This window comes from Phoca vitulina, unplaced genomic scaffold, assembly GCF_004348235.1.
Source record: "Phoca vitulina isolate PV1807 unplaced genomic scaffold, GSC_HSeal_1.0 scaffold60, whole genome shotgun sequence".
NCBI lineage: Eukaryota > Metazoa > Chordata > Mammalia > Carnivora > Phocidae > Phoca > Phoca vitulina.
The window spans coordinates 1,585,322-1,610,432 of NW_022589763.1; the positions used below are offsets into that span (position 1 = coordinate 1,585,322).

General features: G+C 47.8%; 1 protein-coding gene across 1 annotated transcript in view; it reads left to right on the top strand.

Moving 5' to 3' along the window:
• The first annotated feature begins 5,338 nt into the window (after window positions 1-5,338).
• GYG2 (glycogenin 2) overlaps window positions 5,339-25,111 on the top strand; it is a 35,881-nt gene continuing 16,108 nt past the window's right edge. The window contains 8 exon segments of the mRNA XM_032391129.1: window positions 5,339-5,412; window positions 6,079-6,208; window positions 7,117-7,287; window positions 11,298-11,439; window positions 20,509-20,683; window positions 21,575-21,762; window positions 22,660-22,773; window positions 24,393-24,615. Coding sequence (XP_032247020.1) covers window positions 7,167-7,287; window positions 11,298-11,439; window positions 20,509-20,683; window positions 21,575-21,762; window positions 22,660-22,773; window positions 24,393-24,615 — 963 coding nt within the window. The 5' untranslated portion in view covers window positions 5,339-5,412; window positions 6,079-6,208; window positions 7,117-7,166.

A 25,111-nucleotide genomic window follows, 5' to 3' on the forward strand; every position in this document is an offset into this window, starting at 1 on the left:
CCTCTTCTAGGAAGCCAGGTATTGAAGAGATTTGCCAATGTGTAAAACAAGGCCACTCTTCCCCTCCGCCAATGTTTGTTTGAGAAGACATATTTATTTTTCCACTAAAAATGTGTGATTTGTGTAAAGCGTAATGGGTTTCTTCTTAAACTTTTTTCCATTTATGATGCTGAGTCAGGGCAAAGTAGGGGTTGAAAGTAAACCAGTAGCCTGTGCTAGAAACACTTTGCTTATTTGTTGTATCAAGTGGTTTGCAATTGTAGTTCTTTATACATCACGAAGTGTGTCTTTACAAGTGGGTAAAATATGGATAAATAATTGCAATCGTGATATCCTGTATATATATAGAGGGCAAATATTGTCTCTCATTCTCTTGCTTGTGTTTCAGGTTAATTCCTAAGGCCTTGGTCACAAAAAAAAAAGCGTGTTGCACAATCAAATCGGTTAGTGTCTTTTTTTGTAGTTTATGGTTTTGAAATCTATCCCAACACATGGTTATTATTATTTAAAAAAAAAAGTAAGGTTGTATACCTCTCTAATAATGCTGTTTCTGGTGAATGAACGAAAAGTCGCATTTTCTCCCCGGGGCTCCTTTGCGGAGGATGCAGGCTCACTTCTGCAGTTAGCAAACGCCTTTTCCCAGGAACCCGGAGGAGAGCCCAGCTTCCACCCAATGCGCCTACGGTGGAGGTCGCCAGGTGTCCCCTCTGCACGGCTTCCTGGAGACCCACGATGCACAGGAGCCCAGCGACGCCCACGGCAGGATGCCTGCTCTGGGTTTAAAAATGGACCAAGCCTGTGGCCGGGGACCGGGGAGGCTCGCCTGCGTCTTACTGCCATCTGCCCTGCTTTCTGAGCACAAATTCGGAGTAGCAAGGGTCCCACGAGGCAGGCGGGTGTGTGGGGCAGGGGTGGGTCACGATGGAAGTGTGTGTTGGGACACAAGGCAGCTGCTGGGACATCCTAAACCTTCTGTTTTGGACATCTCTGCGGTTCCCTCCCGCTCCCCATTCCCTCCGGCTCTTGTGCATCCTTCCCCACCGTCTCCTGCCCCATCCCCACCTCCTCCAGCAACCAGAGCAGAACTTGGGGTTTGAGCGTGGATCACGAGGCCCCCATTGGCCCCCAGGCTCAGTTTTGTGATCCCAGGGGCTCAGGGGGTTGCTGGAGGATGTGCATCCCTCACAGTTTCCCCAGGGAGCTGCTAATGCTGTCTGCTCAGGGCTGACCCAGGGCTGGCGAGTGCGTGGGAGGCTCAGGGGCTGGGGAAGGGGCGATGCTTACTTCTTTCAACCCCCCATCATGCACCTGGTGGTGTTTCCTGTTCTGCTGAGAGCTGTTAGAACGCCAGCAGGCATTCCAACTCTACCTTTTGGAGACGTATGGGGTTGACAGGATACAGAATGGTTGGGGAGGAGGTAGAGACCAGGGATGCACTCTGGACCCTACCACGAGCAGGACGCCCCACCCCAGCAAGGATTTGAAGCCTTTGAGAAGCAAGACCCCAGCAGGGAGCCGGCATGACCTGACTTTTGCTCCTGGTAATTCGCCCAGATGCCCATGATGTGCATGTGCATCGGAGCCAGAGGCTTGTGTTCCACTTGGAGAGAGATGTGCCTGCCCCGTGGCAGTGGGAGAGGCGGGAGGCTGCCCTCTGCACAGCTGACCAGCCACCAGACACTCCATCGAGCATGCACACCCCCGATGGTGCCCACTGCATTTTTGTCTTCATCATTCCACACAGAGACCCCTGAGACATATGTCGAGGGAGCTGTGGGGGTGGCCGGGGAAGGGAGAACACCCCCATTTCTTCAGGGCCTGGCAGAGGGTTCTGTTTGGCTCAGCCCCAAGCTGGCTTCTGCACCCAGAAGGCTCTCTTGCTATAGGACAGAGTTTCTGAGTGAGGGGCAATGTCTGGAGACATTTTCAGTTGTTACAGCTGGGTGTGGGGGTGCTCCTGGCACCTGGTGGGTGGAAACCAGGGATGCTGCTTGAGATTTCACAGTGCACAGGACGTCCCAGCTCAAAGAATGGTCCAGCCCCAGATGTCAGTCCTGCTGATGCCAAGAAACCCTGCTTTAGCACTAGAGACTCCATCCATCCATCCATCCATCCATCCATCCATCCATCCATCCCTTCATCCATCCATCCATCCATCCATCCATCCATCCCTTCATCCATCCATCCATCCATCCAACCATCCATCCCTTCATCCATCCATCCATCCATCCATCCATCCATCCATCCATCCATCCATCCAAACATCCATCCATCCATCCAAACATCCATCCATCCATCCATCCATCCACCCACCCATCCACCCACCCATCCATCCATCCATCATAACTATCCATCATCTATCTATCTATCTATCTATCTATCTATCTATCTATCTATCTATCTAATCTATCATCCATCCATCCATCCATCCATCCATCCATCCATCCATCCATCACAGTAGCTAGCACCCCAGGGGTGATTCTGCCCCTCAGGGGACCATTGGCAATGTCTGGAGTTGTTTCTGGTTGTCACACTGAGGGAGGGAACAGCATGCTCCTGGCATGTGGTAGGTGGAGACCAGGGACAGTGCTCCACACCGTACACAGTACACGGGACGCCCCACCTCAGACAGTGACCTGCCCCACATGTTACTAGTGCCAGGTCGAAATCCTGCTGCTGGGTAACTTCTAACCCATGGAAAGGGGACAATTTGGGAACCTCACTGCCCTATGTAGTAAAGGAGACAGGAGCTGTCTGGGACATTCGGAAATAGATCTCTGGTTGTTGGAGGTCTGTCCCAGGACCCATTCCTCAGAGGAGGGCCTTTGCGCACAGCACTCCACAGTTTGCTCACTTGAGGCCAGACTGAGGCCAAACAGAATGAGCTGTGGCATGGATGTGCGGGGACACTTGGACACCTGTCCAGAACTGGGCAGGACAGGGAGGCATGTGGCTCACGTGCGGACCCAGGAGCCCCTGGTTTGAACCCTCCCGCTATTGCATGAGTCCAGTTGAATGTACAGAGAAAGGGGGAGCACAGGGGCAGCGGGTACCCAGGGATGCGGCCCTGGAGAGCTGAACATGTTGGACACACAGCTTGAAGGCTCATGAGAAGAATGTGTGTGTGGGGGGAGTTGACGTGCCATTGCTCAGGAACGGATGGATGGATGGATGGGTGAGGCGCCAAGTTTCCAGAGGGCGCTTCCCAGTGCCTGTACCCCCTTGCAATTCCTTAACAGGTCTGGGCCTGTCTGTGGGGTGGGGTGTGTGGGGTGGAAAAACCCTGCCAGTATTTGTCCCCCGAGGCTGATGGTTATTGATCGAGGGTGCTGTCTCTATGGACAGGTGCTTCTAGAACCCGGGGCCCTTCCCTTCTCTGTCTCCGTCCCTTCTTTTCCCAGGCCAGTGAGCCCCGGTGGCTTTGGAGCATGCCCAGCCCCCATTCCCCATGGGGTCGCGAGTGGCTGACTTGTCCCAATGGGGAACCAGATGAAATCCAGCAAAGCCCTGCTCTGGGGAAGCTGAGATGCTGGGATGATAGTAATAATAATATCAAGATAATAATTATATCGCTTGGCAATATCCGTCTGATTGTTAATGAGGTTTAGCATGGGCGATATCCTCTTGGACCTTTTTCTCTCATTTCTGGAGCCTCAGTTGTGCCAGTTCCCAAGTGTGGGATGTGGAACCCTAGGTGGGGGTTCCCTGACACCCCAACGTCTGTGGGGGGTTGGGAGGAGCAATTTTCATAATAGCACAAAGGCCTTGTTCATCTTTTTAAACTACGTTGGTATGTGTACTGATGGTGTAGACATGATGTGGGGTGAACCTGTGGGGCAGCTGGCTGGGTGACCCCCTCTGGGACTCCTCTCTCCTCCTCCCCCACCCCAGGTGACTTTACAGGGCAGCAAGCCCAGCTGTTCCGTTCCTGAGCAATGGCACGTCAACTCCCCCCCACACACACATTCTTCTCATGAGCCTTCAAGCTGTGTGTCCAACATGTTCAGCTCTCCAGGGCCGCACCCCTGGGTACCCGCTGCCCCTGTGCTCCCCCTTTCTCTGTACATTCAACTGGACTCATGCAATAGCGGGAGGGTTCAAACCAGGGCCTCCTGGGTCCGCACGTGAGCCACATGCCTCCCTGTCCTGCCCAGTTCTGGACGATTGACTTGAACTACTTCCTAAATTTCACTTGTGCGCACCTCCATCCATTCAAGGATGCACGCATTCACTCATCCCCTCGTTCATACATTTAATTCGTTCACTCGTGCACACATTCATTCATTCATGAATACACGCATTCACTCATCCCCTCGTTCATACATTTAATTCGTGCACTCGTGCACACATTCATTCATTCACGAATACACGCATTCACTCATTCCCTTGTTCATACATTTGATTCATTCACTCACTCCTGCGCATACTACTCATTCATGGATGTGGACCTTCACGCACTCATCCAGTTACGCATCCATGAGCTCACTGATTCATGCCCTGAGCCCAGTCACTCCCTCACTCCTAGATCCCCTCCTTCATTCCCGCACGCATGCGCTCCGTTATTCCTGCCCGTACTCACTCACGCACGGGTGCGCGCACAGCCTCACTCGCGCCTTCGCTCGTGGGTACACTGGCATTCATGCGTGCGGCCCGTCACTAACCTCCAGGTCCGGCGCGCGTGGACTGCACCCACCCGCTCCCCGCTGCCCGCGGGCCCGCACGGCCGCACCCCTGCATGCGCACGCGCGCCCTCCCCACGCACACAGTCCCCGGTGCATCCGCCCATGCGCGCACGGATTCAGGTGCTGAGGCGCCAAGTCCCCGTCTCCCTTGTGATGCTCCCTCGCGTGCACGCGTGCGCCCACGCTCGCCTCCCTCCTCCGCCCGCCCCCGAGTTCAGGCAGACCGCGTGTGCCGCTGGCCCGGGGGGAGGCTTCCAAGCGCGGCCTCTCCAGGGCAGCCGGCTGGCCTCGGGCCCGGGCCGCCGGGCCACTGCAAACATTTACTGTGGAGCGGGCTGGGTAAAGGTTACAGGTCCGAACTAGAAAGCACGCGCGCCCGGATTCCGCGGGGAGGGGGCCGCGGGGGGCAGGGGCGGGGCGCGGGGACAGAGGGCGGCCGCGGCCCCTCTGCGGCTCTCCCCGGGCGCGGAGACAGGCGGCAGGCGGCGCGCGGGCGAGGCGGGCGGGGGCCGCAGCTCGGCGGTGGGGGGCCGGCGCCCGGGGGCCGAGCGGGGGTGGGGCCGGGCTTCCGGCGAGCGGCCAATCGCGGGGCGCGGGCGGCGAGGCCCTCCCAGCGCGGGCGGGGCCTGAAGCGGCCGGAGCGCGCAGGAGGTGTGGGGGGCGAGGGGCTGCGGGGGGCTGGGGAGTGGCCTGCGGAGGGCGGCGCGGGGGCTGCCTGAGCGCCCCGAAGGTGCGGGGGGCGCCGGCTGGGCCGGAGCGCGAGGGAGGCGCGGGGCGGCGGGCGTGGGCAGGGCTGGGGCTGCGGGAGCGCGCAGGAGGTGCGGGGGCTTGGAGGCCGCTTGGGCGTGCCGGGGACGCGGGGGGCGCAGGGCTGCCAGAGAGCCGAGGGACGAGGTGTGCAGCGTGGGGCGCGCAGTGGGGTCCTCGCGAGAAAGGAGGTGACGGGGGCGCGAGCCCGGGGTGGGGCCGGGGCCTCCAGGAGCGCGGAGGCGGGGCGGGGCGCAGCCGGGCCGCAGGTGACTGGGGAGCGGCCGAGGAGCCGAGGGGTCGCCGGGCGGGAGTACAGGACCCACCGGAGCCAGGAAGAAGTGCCTGGCGCGCTGGGGACGCTTCTGACACCCGGGCGCGCAAGGGCCTGAGGGTGTCCCAGCACGGGGAGTATAAGCGGGGCGCAGAGGGGTCGCAGGTGACTCCGGGGCGAGGACGGGGGGTCGAGGGGAGCCTGGCTGGAGGACAGAGGCTGCCCACGAGCGCGGAGGATGAGGCGCAGGGCATGGGAGTCGTGGAGGTGGCGTCGGTTCAGCGGGGCCCAGGTGACGCGGGGCCGGGTAGGGGGGCGCTGGGCTGGGGCTGCAGCTCTTACGGGGTGTCTGGAATGCCGAGCTGTCGCCTGCAGGCCTGGAAATCTGCGAGGGTCCCCTGGAGACGAAGCCTCTGCTAGGCCCTGCTCGGGGCGGCAGAGTCCACCCCCCACGCCCAAGAGAACCCAGGCGCACGTCGGCACCACTGCGCCCAAACCATGCCGGGTAAGTCCGTGAACGCTTTCGGCCCAGCCTCCCTGTTCCTTCTGGGACCTGTGAGATCTATCTGTTCTGGGGAGAAACCCCCCCTTTGCCGGCACAATCACCCCCAGCCCCCTGGCCTCCCCAAAGCCTCCCCAGCGTATCCCTGCGTTTGCAGAGCCTGGCACTGCTGGGTTGCAGATGGAGATGGGGTGAGTCTCACCCGCTGGGAGGGGTCCATATATAGCCTGATCAGGGGGCCTCGAGATTCCTGAATTTCCCTTCTGTAAAAGGCAGCCCTAGGGGCGCCTGGGTGGCTCAGATGGTTAAGCGTCTGCCTTCGGCTCAGGTCATGATCCCAGGGTCCTGGGATCGAGTCCCGCATCGGGCTCTCTGCTCCTTGGGAGCCTGCTTCTCCCTCTGCCTCTCTCTCTCTCTGTCTCTCATGAATAAATAAATAAAATCTTAAAAAAAAAAAAAAAAAAAAAAAAGGCAGCCCTAGGAATTTAGATGTGCTAGTTTCTTGGGCAGTTCTCACCCACTGGTAGACAGATAGGAAGTTCGTGCCCCTAAAACTTTAGGAACACAGTGCCTTTGGAGGTTCCCAAGTTCAGACCACGGGGTGTACTCCTTTATTCCAATAAAGATTGGGGTAATCCCCTGGCAGGGCAGTGGGCTTGGGATGGCCACATGGCTGGGGTTTAGGGCAAGACCTGGCCCCTGAGGGTCAGATTCAGTCCTGCACACCTGCCCTTCAGGGGGGTTTGGGTACATCAGATGTGGGCAGTTCAGAGGGCTAGAAATTAGATAATGGGACTGTGGCTTTAACCCATAAGAGAGATGCCTGTCCTGTTTTTATCATGAAGACACCCCATCTTGCACCAAACCAGACCTGATCATCCATGAGCGCGTTTTTTTTTTTTAAACAACAGGTTACTTTGTATTTGGAGGAGCAATTTGGTAAAATCACGGAGGAGCTTCCATGCTGTTTTTCTCCTGCCTGGCCTCGGAAAGGAAAATGGTTGAGGCGGGGTTTCCTGTGGTTCCCGCTGTAGGACTCTGTCTCGAGGAGAAGGAGAACGGTTTCTCTGTTCCAGGGAGCGGTGTGCAGCTCTCCACAGTAAAAACCACTCTCCCCCCAAAGCCACTAGGGCCCATATAATGGCAGCATTCAATGAGCAACCTTCGGATGCATCTCCATCAGCCCTGGAATGTGCTCGAAGACCCGAAGTGGGTATTCGGCATGTTTTTGGGGAACAAAAACCACCTTTGAGTGAAAGAGGAGGGGCCAAGGAGGAAGCTAGCCATGTTATTTCGGGGCGGTGGGTGGCGGGCAGATAAGAAGATGGGTCCAGTGGAGGACACACAAGGAGTAGAAACGGATAAAAATGAACCTTTCTCCCAGATTCATTACAAAACTCTCAGCCACCATGTTCTTCGGGCTGAACTTGATGTTGTGAGAATATTTATTTTTTCTTAAACCCGTGGTTGGAGTACAGCCACACGTGTTCTGTTTCCCCGCTCTGTGGTAATGCCTAAAGTCCCCACCCCGGCGCCATGTTGGGTGGCAGCTGACTCTAAATGCAGTGTCCTTGGATGGTTGTGGACATGCCTTGATACAGTGAGACTTGGTCATTGGTAGCTTCTTAAAAGCAAGGCAGTGTGGCCTCTGAAGACCCGTTAATGAGTTTTCATCCTCGTTACCTTAAAATCCACTGGTCTGTCTTTGCACCTCTGACGGTGCTCTTCTCTGTGAGTGATCTTGCAACATGGTGCACGGGGCCCTGGTGGCCAGCCTTCAGACGTGCACGTCTTTCTCGCAGAGGGTGAGTTTGCGTGTTGGGGTCGCTGGAGAGAGGGGGTTGCTCTCCGGGGGTGCTGTGGTGTCATCCTGTTGATAGGACCACGAATCCCTCCATCCTAAGCAAGGGCGGAGTCTACCCACTCTCTGGACCCAGCACTATCTCCATCCATCCTGCAAATCAGGAAGCTTCTGGACAAATAGCTTGTCCTCAGTGTGTCACTTGGGGTCCCCAAAGCCCTCCCAGGTAATGTGCTCCCCTCCACGGACCGTGGAGCAGCTCTGCTCCCAGGACCTCCCGGCTTCCCCCTCCCTCACCCGTGACTTGTTTCTCACGTGGAAGCAGCTGATGTGTTCAAACCAAGTAGGTCTGAAACATGAGATGGTTGGAAATCTAATTGTTCTGGTGTCTGGTTTGATAACTCTCTGGGGAAGGAGACCCATATTTATCAACCATGCTGAGTCAAAACAGACCCTGGCAATTGGATAACAGTTTCCTTAGTGATCATTGAGAGGAAAAAGGAGTAGGAATAATCTAGTTGGATATTTTTCACGTCTTTGTGTTAACTTCCATTTAGAAGGAATTTGATGTTCTTTTTAGGAATATCCAACTAAGCTCTGTTGCGAATTTTCTTTTTCTTTGAGGAGGATCCAATTTAAATTGTTTACATATGAAATATATAGCCAGTTACAATGATGGAAATGTAGCTTTGTAGAAAAAGATAGTTTCTCAGCCTGAAAAGGGCAGTTGCATATAAAATTAAACCTGATAGGGTCACCAGCTGATTGCTCTGCTTCTTTTCCCCAGGGTGGGTGTGACATTACCTGGTCTGCTTCCTGAGTTTAATGCCCCAATTTATTAGGGTGCTAAACAAATCCCACAGATGGGGTGCCTTAAAGAACATATAGTTATTCCTCCCAGTCCTAGAGGCTGGGAGTCTGAGATCCAGGCGGAGCCAAGGCTGGGTCCTCCTGAGGTGTCTCTCCTTGGTGTGTAAACTCTGTGTTCTTCCTGTGTCCTCACATGGTCATCCCTCTGTCCGTGTCTGTGTCCTCATCCCCTCTTCCTGTGAGGATCCCAGTCTTAGGGGATCAGGGCCCACCCCAATATTTTACCTGAATCCCGTCTTTCAAGACCCCATCTCCAAACATATCCGCATTCTGAGGTCCTGGGAGTGAGGACGTCCTACGAGTTTGGCCGGGGGACAGGGGGGACATATTTCAGCTCATAGTACCCACTGATTAAAGCGGTTACATTTATGTCCTTATAAAAATGCAGCAAAACCAGTGTATGCAGTTACCAGTTTGGGTGACTTTGCTGTTTGTATTATACTCCATCCTGTACCTTCCCTCAGGCCAATGCAGCTGCACCTTCCTCTTGTCTGGACAGCCATCCCGTTGCAGAGTGGTCTGTTCTGGACATGGGACTCTCTCATCACCCTGATGCCTTTGGAGGATCCCAGTCTTTGTGCCCATGTCTCAGACATGTCCATGAGGGGTGTCTCCTGCCCCTAAAACATCTTGTAGATATAGGTAGATAGATATACGATAGATATAATGGATAGATGGATAGAAAGATATGGATAGATGGATGGATGGATGGATACTATGGATGGATAGATAGATGATATGATGGATGATAGATATGATGGATAGATATGACGGATGGATCGGTAGATGGATGGATGGACGGATAGGTAGACGTAGGGATGGATGGATAGATAGATGGATGGTTAGATAGATGTAGGGATGGATGGATGGATAGATCAGATGGATGAATGGATAGATAGATAAATAGATAGATGATAGATATGATGGATGGATAGATACATGGAAGGTTGGATAGATGGATAGAAATATATGATGGATGAATGGATGGATACTATGGATGGATGATGGATGGATAGAYAGGTGATAGGTATGATGGATGATAGGTATGATGGGTAGATATGACAGATGGATGGGTAGATAGATGGCTGGATGGGTAGATGGATGGATGGATAGATCGATAATATGATGGATGGATAGACAGATACATGGAAGGATGGATAGAAAGATATGGATGGATGGATAGACAGACAGATACATACATACATATTTTGGGGGGCTGTAAAGTTGAGTTTCGAACTTTACTGTCTGAGTGTAACCCACAAGTCACAGTGGTGACGCCAGGAATCCGCAGACCCTTCTTAATTCGGGAAAGAGACCGCAGCAGCAAGAACGTGCAGATAGGAGCCTGTTCTAACAGGCGCATTTTGGAATTTACCCCCATGGAATGTAAAAGGTCAAGGAGGCGGTCCCCCTGGGACCCAGGCCTCAGAAGCTTGCGTTCGTCATGTTATATTTAGCGTGAATGCCAGTCCTTCGGGCCCTGCTTTGGGAGCCGCCGGCCCGGGGAGGGGAGGACGCTCTGCTCTTTGAGAAGCGAGGTCTGTGTGTTCCTGCCCTGCGGTGCGTGCTGCGAATTTTAATCTCTGCAGACAGCCCAGGAGCCTGCACAGGATTTCTTTAAACTGTTGTCTCTCTCCTGGCAACGAGCTCCTGGGGGAGCAGGAATTAAGTTGGTTGGAAGTCCCCATAAAAGCTACCAGCACTGCGAGGATGCACTTAGACTGGAAATTGCCATCAGTTGGATCCCCTGTCAGCATTTCTTCCCCACCTAGTGAGACACTGTGAAACTGGGCCCAGTTTTGTTTTGTTTTGTTGTTTTGTTTTGAGTTGGGCAGACATCTGCATCCTAGCTCAGATAATCGGGCAGTTGCTTACATGTTTTGATGTGTTTGTTTCTCAGATTCAGGTATTTGGGGTGAGTTTTTTTAGACTCGAATGCAGAGCAAATCAAGGCATCACGTGCAGGCTCCTTACACTCAGTGTGTGTGTCTGCGTGTGTTTGTGTGTTTTCAAAGGAAAAGATGGAGGGGGTGCCCGGGTGGCTCAGCATGTGACTCTTGATCTCGGAGTCATGAGTTCGAGCCTCACGTTGGGCAGAGCGATTACAAAGAAAGAAAGAGAGAGAGAGGAAGGAAGGAAGGAAGGAAAGAGGAAAGGAAGGAAAGAGGGAAGAAAGGAAGGAAAGGAAGAGGGACGGAAGGAAGGAAAGGGAAAGAAGGAAAGAAAGGGAAGGAAGGAAATACGGAAGGAAGGAAAGAGGAAAGGAAGGAAGGAAATGAAGTGTTCTTAGTGAACATTTATAAACTATGGAGCAGGTACTCGGTTCAGTTGGTGAAGCTTCAGAGAGGGGTGACCGCCAACCCTGCCACCTTCTGAGACCCACCGGGAACGTGACTCTGGTGTCTTTGTCCACACCCACAGTATCTGACCAGGCGTTCGTGACGCTGGCCACCAACGACATCTACTGCCAGGGCGCGCTGGTTCTGGGACAGTCACTGAGGAACCAGCGTGCGACCAGGAAGCTGGTGGTGCTTATCACCCCACAGGTGTCCAGCCTGCTCAGGTAAGTCGGGAAGATGCTCCCGTGCCTGGCTGATTCCTGCGTCTCTAGGACCTGTGCTTGCGGAGGTCCCGGGAACCGTCGGTGTGTCTGGAGCTCCCGCTGACTCGGGGGGCATCTGACGGTGGTACGCTCGATTCGTTATCAAAGGAAGTGAGTCTCGGTAGAGGAAGTGAGAGGTTTAAGGTTGGAGGTTGTAGCCAGTCACATGTGGTTCTGCAAAATCCTGCAATGTGCAGCATAGATTTTTACATCCTGGTACGTCCCCATCGCCATGTAGGATGTTTCCCAGGGAAGATGAGTAGAGGTACCTCCAGGGGGCCGTGCCGTATGCATGGCTCTTCTGTTGTGGTGGTGAGTGCATGTCTAGGGGCGAAGGGTTGCTCTGAGTTTCTCTCAATTGCTCTGGAAGACAAAGCCTGTTCACTAGGCTTAGAGATGTAACAAGCAGGTGGGACGCGGGGGCCAGCCGAGCCTGGGATCGGTGATAGATGAGCATCAAAGAGCAGGGCCGTCAGGCGGAGCAGATGCGTGGCTCCTGAGAGCTGGAACGCATGAAACACCTGATGGCCACGTGAATGGTGCCACGTGGCTGGCTCCACTATGAGCTTCCTACACAAGCTCACTCATGTGAATCACATGATTCCCCTTGGGTTGGGTGCTGTTGGTGCCGGGCTTGCTCCCATTGACCAAGACTCCTCGGGCAGGCGTAGCAGAGCGGGGATCTCAGCCTGCCCTACTCCATGCTCCAGTCCACCATCTACTCCTCATGACGAGAGACTGTGAGCTATCCAAAGGTCAGTGGTCAGCGAGGGTGGATCTGAGGGTCTGAGGAAGCAGAGGGGAGACCGTGGGGTGGAGGCGGTGCCACCCCAAGATAAGCAGGGCTCCCTTTTGGTAGCCAGTGAGGTCACACTCAGCAGACACAGGGTCCATAGAGGGAAGCGTGGTAGGCAGGGACAAGGAAGTGGGGGCAGGTTGCTGCCATGATGGGTCCATGACGTGTCTCCTGGAAACAGCCGGGTGCCCGTGCAGTGATCTGAATGCACGTGACTCCCAGAGTCCGGGAGCTGCGTGCTCTTGGCTTAAGATTGCCATGCCGGGCTTGAGAGGGGAGATCAAGGATGACTCCATGCTTAGATTGATAAGGATGCCTGCAGGTCCACGTGCGTGTGCTCACAGATGCAGACACCTGAGCCCCTTGGCGCCTCGGTTGTGTAGAGTGGGTTGTGCATTCCAGCCTGAGCGTGAGGACGTTCCCATCTGTAGACACATGTGCGGTGGTGTCCCCACAATATCACGAATGGTGCTAGTTCACTTGGGAGACCATCTGTCCCTTCTGGATGTTCCCAGTTGACTGATGTCAGCTCGGTGTAGCCGTGTGCATGGAGACTTCTCTTGAAGGCGGCTGCTGTAAGAATAGAGCTTCATGAATTTGCGGCTTCTGGAGGCATGGTCCAGATGCCTGCAATATGGAGGAGCTCGCAGTTTGCCACGGGCAAATGCAAAGAATGGCAGAAGAGTTTTGTGATAGACGCATGGGCATGGGCATGAGGGTCTTCCAGTTTGTTCTTGGCTGTGGGCGGCGTGGACAGGGCCATTGTGTTCATGTGTGGGGTGAGCCTGGAAGGGTAGTGGGAGGTTAGGGGAGGCCTTCCTGGAGGCAGGGGTTGGCAGAAGGGAGTCGGCTCTGGGTGAGCAGCATTGGAGGACACGGGGAGGCCCAGAGTTTGCAGAAGCCTGGAAAAGTGTGCATGGGCTCATCTCTGGTACGCTGATGGCCACTCCAGTAAGGGGTTGTCCCAGTTAGCACAGGGCACCAGTAGAGGGGGCTGCGGGAGCTGCGGTGGCCCCTGGAATTCCATCAGGCTGTAGGAGGCACAGAGACTTCATTACTCAGTGCGAGGACATGGCCCCCAGAGGGGTTTCCCACTGTCCTTCACTACATCATTAAAGGAGTGGTGTCAGGTTCGCTCAGCCAGCTCTTGGGGCTGAGATCTGAAAGGCCAGTTCTGATCCGGACTAGGTAGTCTGAAGGAATGAGGAGAGCCCACCCGCTCCTTGACGAAGCATCAGGTGGGAAAGCCCACTTTCTGTGTCAAGGTGAAGACACACAGAAAAATTTAAATCAGCACCAAGCCTGCAAGACATCTCCCCAAGTGAAGGTGGGGACGTCATACTCAAGTTCAGGGGAGAGACCGTATTCGTGAAAAAAGTTAGTGCGGGGTGAATGGAAGGACTTTAGAAAAGATCCGAGGAGTGCTTTTAATAAAATTCGTGGAAGTAGAGATTTGTTGATACAAATAGAGCTGCTCGGAGGGATGGAGTTGAAAGGGGTCTGGCTGTGAGCTGAGGAAATGTTAGCAGTCAATAACAATTACGAAAAATTAAACTTTCTAGAGACCCCATTACATGCAATCCGCCCTGCAGACTGTGAGAGTCATTGTTATGGAAAATGTCAGATGCTTCCCGGTATCTGAGCATAAGTTTATAGAGTAGGAAGCTTTAAAACAGAGGTGGGACTGCTCCAAAGCTGAGAGCAGATGAAACCAGCTTGGAAACAAGGATGTATTTGAAGCAAATTTCCCAAAGTGAAGAAACACCAGAAAAAGTGGGTATCACCAAACGTGAGAAAAGCAAATAAAGACCCCAAACGTGGATGTCTACATATTGATGACTTTTTAAAGTTGCAGTGATAAAGATTTCTGGATTTGTCCAAGAAGCCATCTGGCCAAGTTTATGGGTCATTGGCAACGTGGTCGGAAGGGATTCTCAAGCACGCAGGTGGTTCGGGGCTTTGCTACTAAAAAAAAAAAAAATTTGTCATCTGCTGGCTGAATGTTATATCAAAAAGCACAACTTAATGAGAAAGCTCTTTCTGGAAGGATAAGGAGGCTAGTAAAAACCTAGTATTGAGGGTAAATAACCATTGTAAATACATTTATGAAACTATGCACATTTAAAAGAGACCCATGTTATCTGATATGTATTTTTAATATATTTATATATATATATGATTTATATTTTTATATTTATATATATTTATATAAAATATATTTTATATTATATATATATTTATGTATACTTATATATTATATATAATTTATATATATAATTTATATATTTTTTAATATATTTTTTTAAATTCCAGTTAGTTAACATACAGCATAATATTAGTTTCAGGTGCACAATATAGTGATTCAACACTTCCATACATCACTTGGTGCTCATCACGACAAGTGCCCCCCCTTCATCCCCATCACCTACTTAACCCATCCCCCACTCACCTCCTCTATCTGATATATTTATTTAATAAACGATAGACAGAGTTATTGGATCACATGTAGAAGAAAGGAAAAGCAGAAACAATCATATGGTTTTCTAAGTATAAGAACCTAGGCAAGGGACACTACATAATAAAGAGAATTCACATTTCAGATAACACTGCTCAAGATCCTTTATGTGCCAACAATCACCATATAAAGCATATTAAAAAACGCAATCTGATACATAGGCAAATGCAAAGAATGGTAGAGAGAGAGTCTTTTTATATCGTTTTCCTAGTGTTTAACTCACAAATAAGACAGACACGTGAGTAAATTGATCTAATGAATAATGCATGAGGTATCTCTTAAATGTTATGCATTATGTAAACAGTGATCTTTGTTCTCATCAGCCATGGATCACTTAGAAAAATTGATTTTATACTCATGGTACAAGGAGGCATTTAATGTGACACTTGGAGCAGAAATTGAATGTTATAGTCTTTGACTATAATGTAATAAAAGTAGGCATTAATAGCAAAACGAATTTAAAAACCACATTACCCTTGGACATTTTAAATTAGAAATTCCTAAACATTTCATAAGCGAACAAATCAAAGATTGAATTCTATGGTGCTTAAAAAAATATTAGCAATTTGAATGCTACCTATACAAGCCAAATGGGAAAGCTGAAGTCATTCCAGAGAAAAACATTAAAATCAATGAAGAAATAAATTATCAAGTTCAAAGAAATTTTATATTAAAACAAACAAACAAAAAATACAGAAGGCAAACAATACAAAAATTAAAATCAGTGAAGAAATGATCCAGTTGGAAAAAAATTAAGAACAAACAAACAAAAAATACATAAGGCAAGAAGGAAGAGATCCATAAAAACTAAAAACTGGGAACAGGAAAAAAATCCTGTTGGAATCTAAAACTAATGATGTAATGTATGGTGATTAACATAACAATAAAAAAATAAAAAAATAAATCCTGTTGGATTTTTTAAAAATCCAGTATTGGATTATTTAAAAGTAAATTAAGATGACAGATAACATAAGTATCCAAAATAAAAGTGAAAAGGTAGTCATTTGCATGCAATTTCAATTTTAAAAGCAAATAGGACACAGAGCACTTTGCTGGTAATATTGATGAAATACTTGATCCTTGTAGGGAAATTCAGATGACCCCACATTGATACTAGAAAGAGTAGAAAACACTGCTCAGTACCCCGGGGTGGAAAATAGAGAATGTTGTCAAAAGCTTATCTGGTAGAAGGTTCTGAGCCCGGGCAGTTATAAAGGACGTTCTGTTATGTTGGTCACAATGAATGAATTTCCATGTGATAGGAGTGATCTCAGAGACAAGAAAAAAAAAATGAATGTCTTCATTTATTTTAAGAAACTGTCCTAATCTTGATACCCAAACTTGATTTACAGGTTTGGTTGTGTTTTACATATAGACGAGAAAAGCCACCAAATACACGACAGCAGCAAGACCACATGAGGTGTATTGTAGAGACATGAATGGTACCCTAAGGAAGACAGTTCATGACCTCCATGTAATTCAGCCCATCCATCTGTCAGAGAAAGGCAATGATATGGTCCTTTGAATATAAAGCTAAATGTGTACCAAGATGAATTCAGGTAGATTATGAGTGTAAAGGTAAAGTTTTTAAAGCATAGAGACATCTTAGAAGTCAATAGATCAGGATGTCTCAGCCTGGGCACTGTTAACATCTGAGGCTGGATGATTCTCTGAGTTGGAGTGTCCCTGGTCTCCACCCACCATCTGCTGGTAGGATCACCACCCACAACCCTCCCTGAAGATGGGATAAGGAAAAATGTCTTCAAACACTGACATGGATGGATGTTTCATTCATCTGAATGTGGGGAAAACCATCTTAAATGAAAGCAAAGGAGGATACCAGGACCTGTGTAGGTCAGAAATACTATGTGTAAAAGTAAAAGATCAAACAAATAAACTAAGGAACACATTTACAAAATCTTTAATGGGGAGGAGGCTTGTTGTCTGTAAAATATTCAAAGAAGTCTTACAACCAGACCTCACAAATGGACAGATGAATCTCACAATGGTGGAGGGTATGAACCATTATTACATCTATGGGGGATATTTATGACCAGCTAGGTTGGCAACTGTCTTTGTAAATGTTGGTGTTTTGGGGGCAGACCTTTGTCTTTGATATCAATTGACATCATTAGACTAGAGGCAAATTGGCTATAACCCATTTTGTCAAAAGTGTTTCAACTTAATGTGTACAGTGTATTTCCTCTTGCCAAAGATGAGCTCTTCGGCCCCCAGAGAGAAACACATTCCCCTATGTCCAGACCCCTGCTCTTCAGAGTCAGACCAGAGGCTCCAGCAGATGCAGAGTTGGGAATGCTGACCCTGAGGTAGACACATGTCCCTGTGTGTGTTGTTTGGGGCCAAGACAGGAAACATGGGGCCTTTCTTGGTTGCCTACTGGCCCATCAGTCCCCCTAGTGATTGGGGGCAGCCATATTTTTTCATAGAACTGTCCTGATAAAGCCAAAAGGCCCCCACAAGAATACATGATTCTGTCCTCCATTCCTGTCTCCTCAGGGTCAGTAAAAGCTGTCAACACTGACTCTCTTCAGTCTCCTGGTCCACTCAAGATGAACTGTAAAATATTCAGAAATATCCAGGAATCCTGGGAAGGTTCAGTATTACAGAACCATGTAGCTCTTTTAGGACCCATTACATACTTTGCAGTCAATGGGAGAGCTGAGGAACAGTGCCCTATGGTCCACTGACAAACAGTGACAGGTGACCAAAAGTGACCAAGGGTGTGGGTATGAGGACCGCCACTCTGCTCTTCCAGGCTGTGTAGTCCAAGTGCAGAGTGGGGTAATCTTTCTGCAGAAAGCTTCAAACTGTAGTCTTGAAACTTCATTCCAAGTGCAGGCACTTATTTTGAGAAAACAGGCAGAGCTGAACAAAGGGGTTTAAGGACATACATCACAGTCTATTTGTAGCAACGTGGAGTGATATTTCTTTTGCCCTCCACCCCCCTGCTCCCGGATCTTTATACAACCCTAAGGATGCCATAAATTCCATAAATAACTGGGTTAAAAGCAAGGGAAACTTGGCGATGAGATAGTACACTCTCCGAGATGTAGGTACTTTTAATACCGTTCGATGAAAAAGCACCAAAAAATGTAAGGTACAAGCCGGTACAGGATATAACAGATAGACTCCAGAAGCATCAACATCTGCCTCATACTGGAAGTTTCAAAAGGAGCAAAAGAGAGAATGGATTGTAGGAAATAACTCCTCTCCTATTTCAGCTCTGAGAATGCCCCGTTGAGTGTTGAGCAGAATGAACGAACGCAAATGTCGATACCAAAGGGTGGCATCACAGAGCACCAAGAACAGAGAAAGGTGCTAAAAGCATTTCAGCATCAGTCAGGTTGAGATAGCTGATGTCTCAGATTTTCTAGAGCAAAGCAATTTCATGTGTGTGTCTACAAAAGTATAGTTGACGTAGAGTATTACGTTAGTTTCAAGTGTACAGCATGGGGATTCGACATTCTGTGCATTACAGAATGCTCACCACAATAAGTATGGTCACTGTGGAAAATTATGACAATATTATTGACTACATTCCCTATACTGTACTCTTCATCTCTGTGACTTATTTACTTTATAATGGGAAGTTTGTACCTCTTAATCCCTGTCACCTGTTTCACCCCTCCCCCCACCATCCTCCCATGGTGGGGCAAAAGTAATTTTGGAATGAGATTTCTGTATTCAACCAAATCAGTGCAATTCGAAAGCCAATTAAAGATGTTCCAAATACATAAAAGCTTGAAAATTTTACCCCTCAAAGATGTTTGGGAACAAAATTACTTGAGGATATACTCAAGCAGAGTGAAATGCAAATCCAAGGAAGAAAAACTTGTAATAAAGAAGTAGCACTAAGCAAATAAATGAGTGAAACTCAAAGTTAATTGTAAATGTGTTGAGGCATAATTATGAAAATAACCTCGGATTTACACTCCACACAGAGGTGAATGAGGGGGGCAGAGGGGAGGGGCAGAAGTGAACATAGGCTGATATTCCTGTGTTGTCTGGGGTGAAGATACAGATGCTGACTGTTTTTACATTCAGTAGAAAATATAAGTTTAAATATGTGTGTCAAAAGTTGAGGGTGGTAACCATCAGAAGACTAGAAAGGATATGTGCAACTTCCCAAGCATTAATGGAAAATGCATGGAATGGAAAAAAAAAAATCTCATCTATGCAGTGGAAGGTGGGAAAGGATTACAAAGAAGAAGAAAGTCTGATACATGTAAAAAAAAAAAAAAAAAGGAAAAAAGGAAAACTGTAGGACTCCACTCGAATATATCAATGATCATACTAAAGGTGAATGGGTTAAAAAACTCCTTTAAAGGAGAGAGAATTTTGTCATAGGAAAATAAACGTAAAATCCAGCCATATCTTGGATGTGTACAGGAAGCACTTCCAATAGGAACACAAAATGTTGAAAATAAAGGATGCCTTTGATACATGATTTTGTTCCCATCCGGGATCCCACGTTGCGTTAGAGATCATGTCTGCCCTTATAACTTCCCATCTATGACATTTTCTCCTTCTTTTCTTATGTGTCACGATCTTGACATTTTTGGGGAGTACTGGTCATTTGTTTTATAGAATTCTTTGGGCTTGCATTTGTCCAATATTTTCTCATTAGTAGACTGAGGTTATGTATTTCTGGCAAAAAAAAAAAAAAAAAGTCCACAGGAGTGATGTACCTTTTCCAGGGCGCCCTATCAGGGAGTATGTGATGTTGCTGTGACCTGTTACTGGTGATATTAACCTTGATCATATGGATAAGGTATTATCTGTGGGGTTATGATTTTTGTCTTTGTAATTGATAGATATCTTGGAGGAGATACTTTCAGCCTATGAAAACATGCTATTTCTTCTCAAAACATTTATGCATTGATTTTAGCCTCCACCGGTGAACTTTGTCAGCAATAATTATTACCGTGGTGTTAGCCTAATGGTGATTTTCTATTTCCCTCGTTCCTAATGCATTTAGTATTTGGAATTCTTCTATAAGGAATTGCTGCTCCTTCTTCCCCATTTACTTATTTATTTAATTATGATATTAGTATGGACCCATGAATATTCATTTTATATTTTAGGTTTGTTATTTGTTTTCTTGTTCAAATCCTGATTGGCTCCCTGTATCCTTTTGACATGCCTTCACCATTTTTCTGGCTCTTCCTTAATTTTTGTCATCACAAGATATTCCAGCCTCTGATGAAGTAGAATTTAATCAAAAAGGATTTAATGGAATAGAGGAAAATTTCATTTTGATAAAAAGTAGTCTTGCAAAATTTGAGTCTTGAACTTGTATGCAATTAACAATGGAGGTTTTGAATACATAAGATAAAAACGAATAGAGATTGTAGTGGACATATGTCAGTTTGTACCTCCTCAGCATTCATTCCTATGGCCCATGCATTTTTCAAAGAGAAGTACCTTCTTGAGGGATGACTGGAATCAGTCTACCTAAGACAATTGTGTACAGTTGTTAAGATTTTCAGGTTTGCATAAGGTTTAAGCATGAGTGGAAAGTATGCAAAGCTCCATGGGAAAAATAAAACCTGAACATGAAGATTGCTGTGAGCTTGATGGGGTTTCGGATCCATGCTTCATGTGTGTGAGTCACAAAGGGGTGTCATCTTGAAGGGATAACATGTCCTCTGTTGAATGTTCCCTTGCTCTCCTAGTGCCTGGCATGTGTCTTTTCCAGGGTTATCCTCACGAAGGTGTTTGATGAGGTAATCGAGGTGAACCTGATCGACAGTGCAGACTACATCCACCTAGCCTTTCTGAAGAGGCCTGAGCTTGGGGTCACCCTCACCAAGCTTCACTGTTGGACCCTCACCCATTATAGCAAGTGTGTCTTCCTAGATGCAGATACTCTGGTGAGTACAGGGGGAAAATGAGCACCAGACACTCCACTTGATAAGGAACCCCTCAGAGACAATGCCTTTCCCTTTTTAAGGAGGCTGCTAGTTCTTACAGGTGGATTCCCAGCAAATAACATGCATCTCTAACACCAGCATTGACATTCATGAAAATCAGGTATAACACAGTGCTCGCACTGCTCTAACCCTGCCCAGGACACTAAAGGACTTGAAGGCATGCCCCTTCCCTAGGAGGGCTTTATAATCACATAATTTCATCTACACAAAATAGAATAATTAGGAAAAATATTTTGCCTTGATTGCATCTTGAATTGCATAGTTCGGACTGGACTGTTACACCTGGTTTCTTTGGCTGTGGCATCCTCCACTTGTCATTTGGGGCAGATTAAAGAGCATACACAGTCAGGCGAGTTCCATAGAAGATTTTAAGAACCTTGAGAAAATAATTTAGTTTCAGAAGTGGTGTTATGTCAATCACTTGAAATAAACTGGAGAGCAATCTTACACACTCTTCTCTTTTGGATGTAAGCCGAAAAGAAGAGTCAGTCCAAAAAATGGGGCGCCTGGGTGGCTCAGTCTGTTAAGCATCTGTCTTCAGCTCAGGTCATGATCTCAGGGTCCTGGGATCGAGCCCCGCATCAGGTTCCTTGTTCAGTGGGGAGCCTGCTTCTCCCTCTCGCGCTCTTCCTGCTTGTGCTCTCGCTGGGTCAAATAAATACATAAAATCTTAAAAAAAAAAAAAAAAAAGAAAAGAAAAAAATGGGCACAGGTTTCCAAACACTAGACTTTGTCTGACCTGACCATCCTCATGTTTCTGCTGCATTTGTCACCTGCATCCCGGAGGTAAGAGAAGGCTTGCGACAGGTTCTCCATGCTCTGCTTTGCCAGGTGCTATCCAATATCGATGAACTGTTTGATAGGACAGAGTTTTCTGCAGCCCCCGATCCTGGATGGCCGGACTGCTTCAACAGTGGTGTATTTGTCTTCCAACCGTCGCTGGAGACCCATGGCCTCTTGCTGCAGCATGCCACCAACCACGGCAGCTTTGATGGTGAGTGATGGGAAGCTGGAAATGGGTGGAAGAGGATGGGGCTGTTTCCGGGACCATACCCCTGCCTCATCCTCATTTCCCCAGATATGTGAATGACATGAGTCAGTTAAAGATGTGGTAGAAGACTACGGCCAGACAGGGTGATAGGAATAAGTGAAGTTAGTAAGTAAACACGCAACAGAGAAAACCACTGAAGAAAATATCCTCAGTGAGTAGGAAGAATGGTTCCCCAATCCTGATCATACAAAAATGGGTAGGTAAACATTTCTCTAAAGACCAGATAATAGATTCTCTTTCAGCATCATAGGTCATATGATCTCTGCTGCAAATATTTAACCCTGCAGGTGTAGAGTGAAAGCAGCCATTGATAAGACTTACATGAGCACGGCTGTGTTCCAATAAAACTTTATTTACAAAAATGGATGCAAGCCTCAGTTGGCCAGCCCCTGATGGAAAATAAAGGGAACAACTCAAGTAAGCAAGAGAAGCTGATGTTTCACTTGAATGGGCATCAATAGATGGGGAAAATGCTAGGATTGTTGTCATATAAAAGAAAATAGTAGACTGATGAAGAATCATCTCTGGGTAAGGACAAGGAGTTGCCCACAAAGCACTGTGGCTACTGGGTAGAATTCATTACGGGAGGAGTGAAGAATTTTGGGGACAATACGAGGGTTTATTATCAATGGTTTGGGTTATGGGTGGAGAGTTTTGGAGAGAATATGCACTGTTAAAATCAGTGGCATGGATGATCAGTCCTTTTTGAGACGAACGGTCATATTGTAGTGGGCAGAGAGAAGAAAGATAATGGGACCCTGCATGCAGGTGTGTATGTTAAGCCCTTCAAACACATCTTGAATTCTTCGAAGCGCTGTACCTTAACCTCCTTGGGTGTATGTTCACCATTTAGGGGCAGATCAAGGCTTATTGAAAGCTTCTTCAGTAGCTGGTCAACGGCAGACATCCACAAGCACTTACCGTTCATCTATAACTTGAGCAGTAACACGGCATACACCTACAGCCCTGCTTTCAAACGGTAAGTTCTCCACTTTCTAGATCCTTCTATGCCTGCTGCCTTCCAGCAGCCCTGTCTCTAGAATCTTTATCAGCTTTTGGCATTTGGGGAGGAAAAAACCAGATCATCCCTCTGTTTGCCTATTGCTTTAAATTATAGGTAGTCAAAGCAGCAAGTCTTAATGATAGTGGTTCCCAAAGGGTGGTCTAAGGAACCCCTGAGGGATTCCCCTACAGTTCTTTTGAACGTCTGCAGTCAAAATGACTTAAAAAATAATTCTTCTAAGATGTTATTTTTTCTTCTTGTTCTTTGTAAGTGTACGGGGAGGGGGGATTTTACAGAAACTCCATGACATGATTAAACAATGCATTAAAAAACACAAAACAATGCACTGAATGGAGACAGATATAAGAAAGCAGCTGTCTCCTCTTGAAATGGTCAAAGTCATTCTTTTGACAGTTGTATTTTGAAAATACCGTTATTTTTCATGAAAAAGTGTGGAAATGAACATCCACATCTCGTGGGTCGATTGATTTCTAACGAATTGATCAAATCCGTTTTCAGATTTCTTAGTTTTGTTGTCTGTTGTGGTAAATATAGACAGATGGAATCCACATGGACAAAGCTAAGCTCTTGGTCCTCCATGCGTTTTAAGAATGTCAAGAAGTCCTAGGACCAAAATGTTTGAGATTCGCTGCTGTGGGTGATGTTGTTATAAACAAAAGTGGAAAATCGGAGCAGAATCTAGGGAAAGGATAATTCTAGGGCACGCATTTTTAACAGGGAACATATTGCCTCTAAGGAGCAGAAGTGGGTCCTCAGGGAGTGAAAACATCCTATTCTTTTTAACGAATAAAGCAGAGATGTACATACAGAACATGGATATACGATACAAACGTAGTGTTAAAATTTCATGGGAAGATGATTATGGGGAAAAATGTTTAAAAAGGTTGAGAGGAGAAAATTCACAGTCTTGTAAAGAGAAGCCAATTTTCTTGTTTTCACCTTGCATTGTCTACTATATATAAGTGATTTTTTCTTTTTTTCAGTCCCTGTTGTTTTAAGGAGATGATGTTTTGGGCTACCTACCATACCGTTCATCTTTAGAAGACTCTTGATTTATTCTTCTGTTTTTTTTTTTTTTTTTTAAGATTTTATTTATTTATTTGACAGAGAGAGACACAGTGAGAGAGTGAACACAAGCAGGGGGAGTGGGAGAGGGAGAAGCAGGCTTCCCGCTGAGCAGGGAGCCCGATGTGGGGCTCGATCCCAGGACCCTGGGATCCTGACCTGAGCCGAAGGCAGACGTTTAACGACTGAGCCACCCAGGCGCCCCTATTCTTCTGGTTTGAGGGAATTCCCCACTGGGTTATGATTATGTTCCTTGGTAGATAGAAAACAAAATACTCCCAATATTGGTTGTTTAAAAAAAAATATCTTTAAGGAAAATAACAGCAGGTCCACATAGTAGGGTTGAAACAAGTGTTCACGTGCTGCTGTCTTTGACACGCCTCGTGGTTGTGGGGGAATTTCCCTGCGTGTGTGATCACTTCCAAGTGGAAAGTAGAGCGTTGGTGGTATAGTGGTGAGCATAGCTGCCTTCCAAGTGGAAAGTAGAATGCTTTGTGTTTCTTCCTCAGATTCGGTTCAAGTGTGAAGGTAGTCCACTTTTTGGGGCCCACAAAGCCATGGAACTACAAATACAACTCCCAGATGGGCTCGGTGTTGGAGGAGGGCTCCGGGTTGGCCAACCAGCACCAGACGTCCTTCCTTAACCTCTGGTGGAAAATCTACCAGCACAGCATCCTCCCTCTTTACGGAAGCTTCCGGGGTGAGGAAGAACACGAATCTCCAGGACACTCCGTAAGTGGGTGACACCCTCTGAAAGCAGGAGTTGAGGATGGGCATGATCCATGATCTCTCTGCATGATCGAATCGATACCCAGTGTACTTCCTCAAAATGCTCCCTTCTGTTTCTATGTGTTGTATTTCATAAAGGATGCTGAAGATGCAGATACCCTGGTTTGTTTTTTTCTGGCTCAAAATCATGAATGTTTAATGAGCCAAAATGTGGCTGTGATTTAGAGGGTTGGTGCATAAGTAGATTATTTCAGTTAGCCGCCTTCATCAGGGAAAGAGCCACTCATAGCTAAGTGGCTGCAGATGATTGATTACCATGTTGTTCAAGGAGACACTTGCCAATTTACATCATCAGTTCAAGGAGCTGTTGGAGGACGTTGCTGAAGAGGATTTTTGAAACTCTTGATTGATAGCAATTTGATTTTTTTTTAAATGTAATGGTAACCCTTCATGCTCTAAATAGTCACATTTGTGCAGCTAGTTTACTATGGATACACCT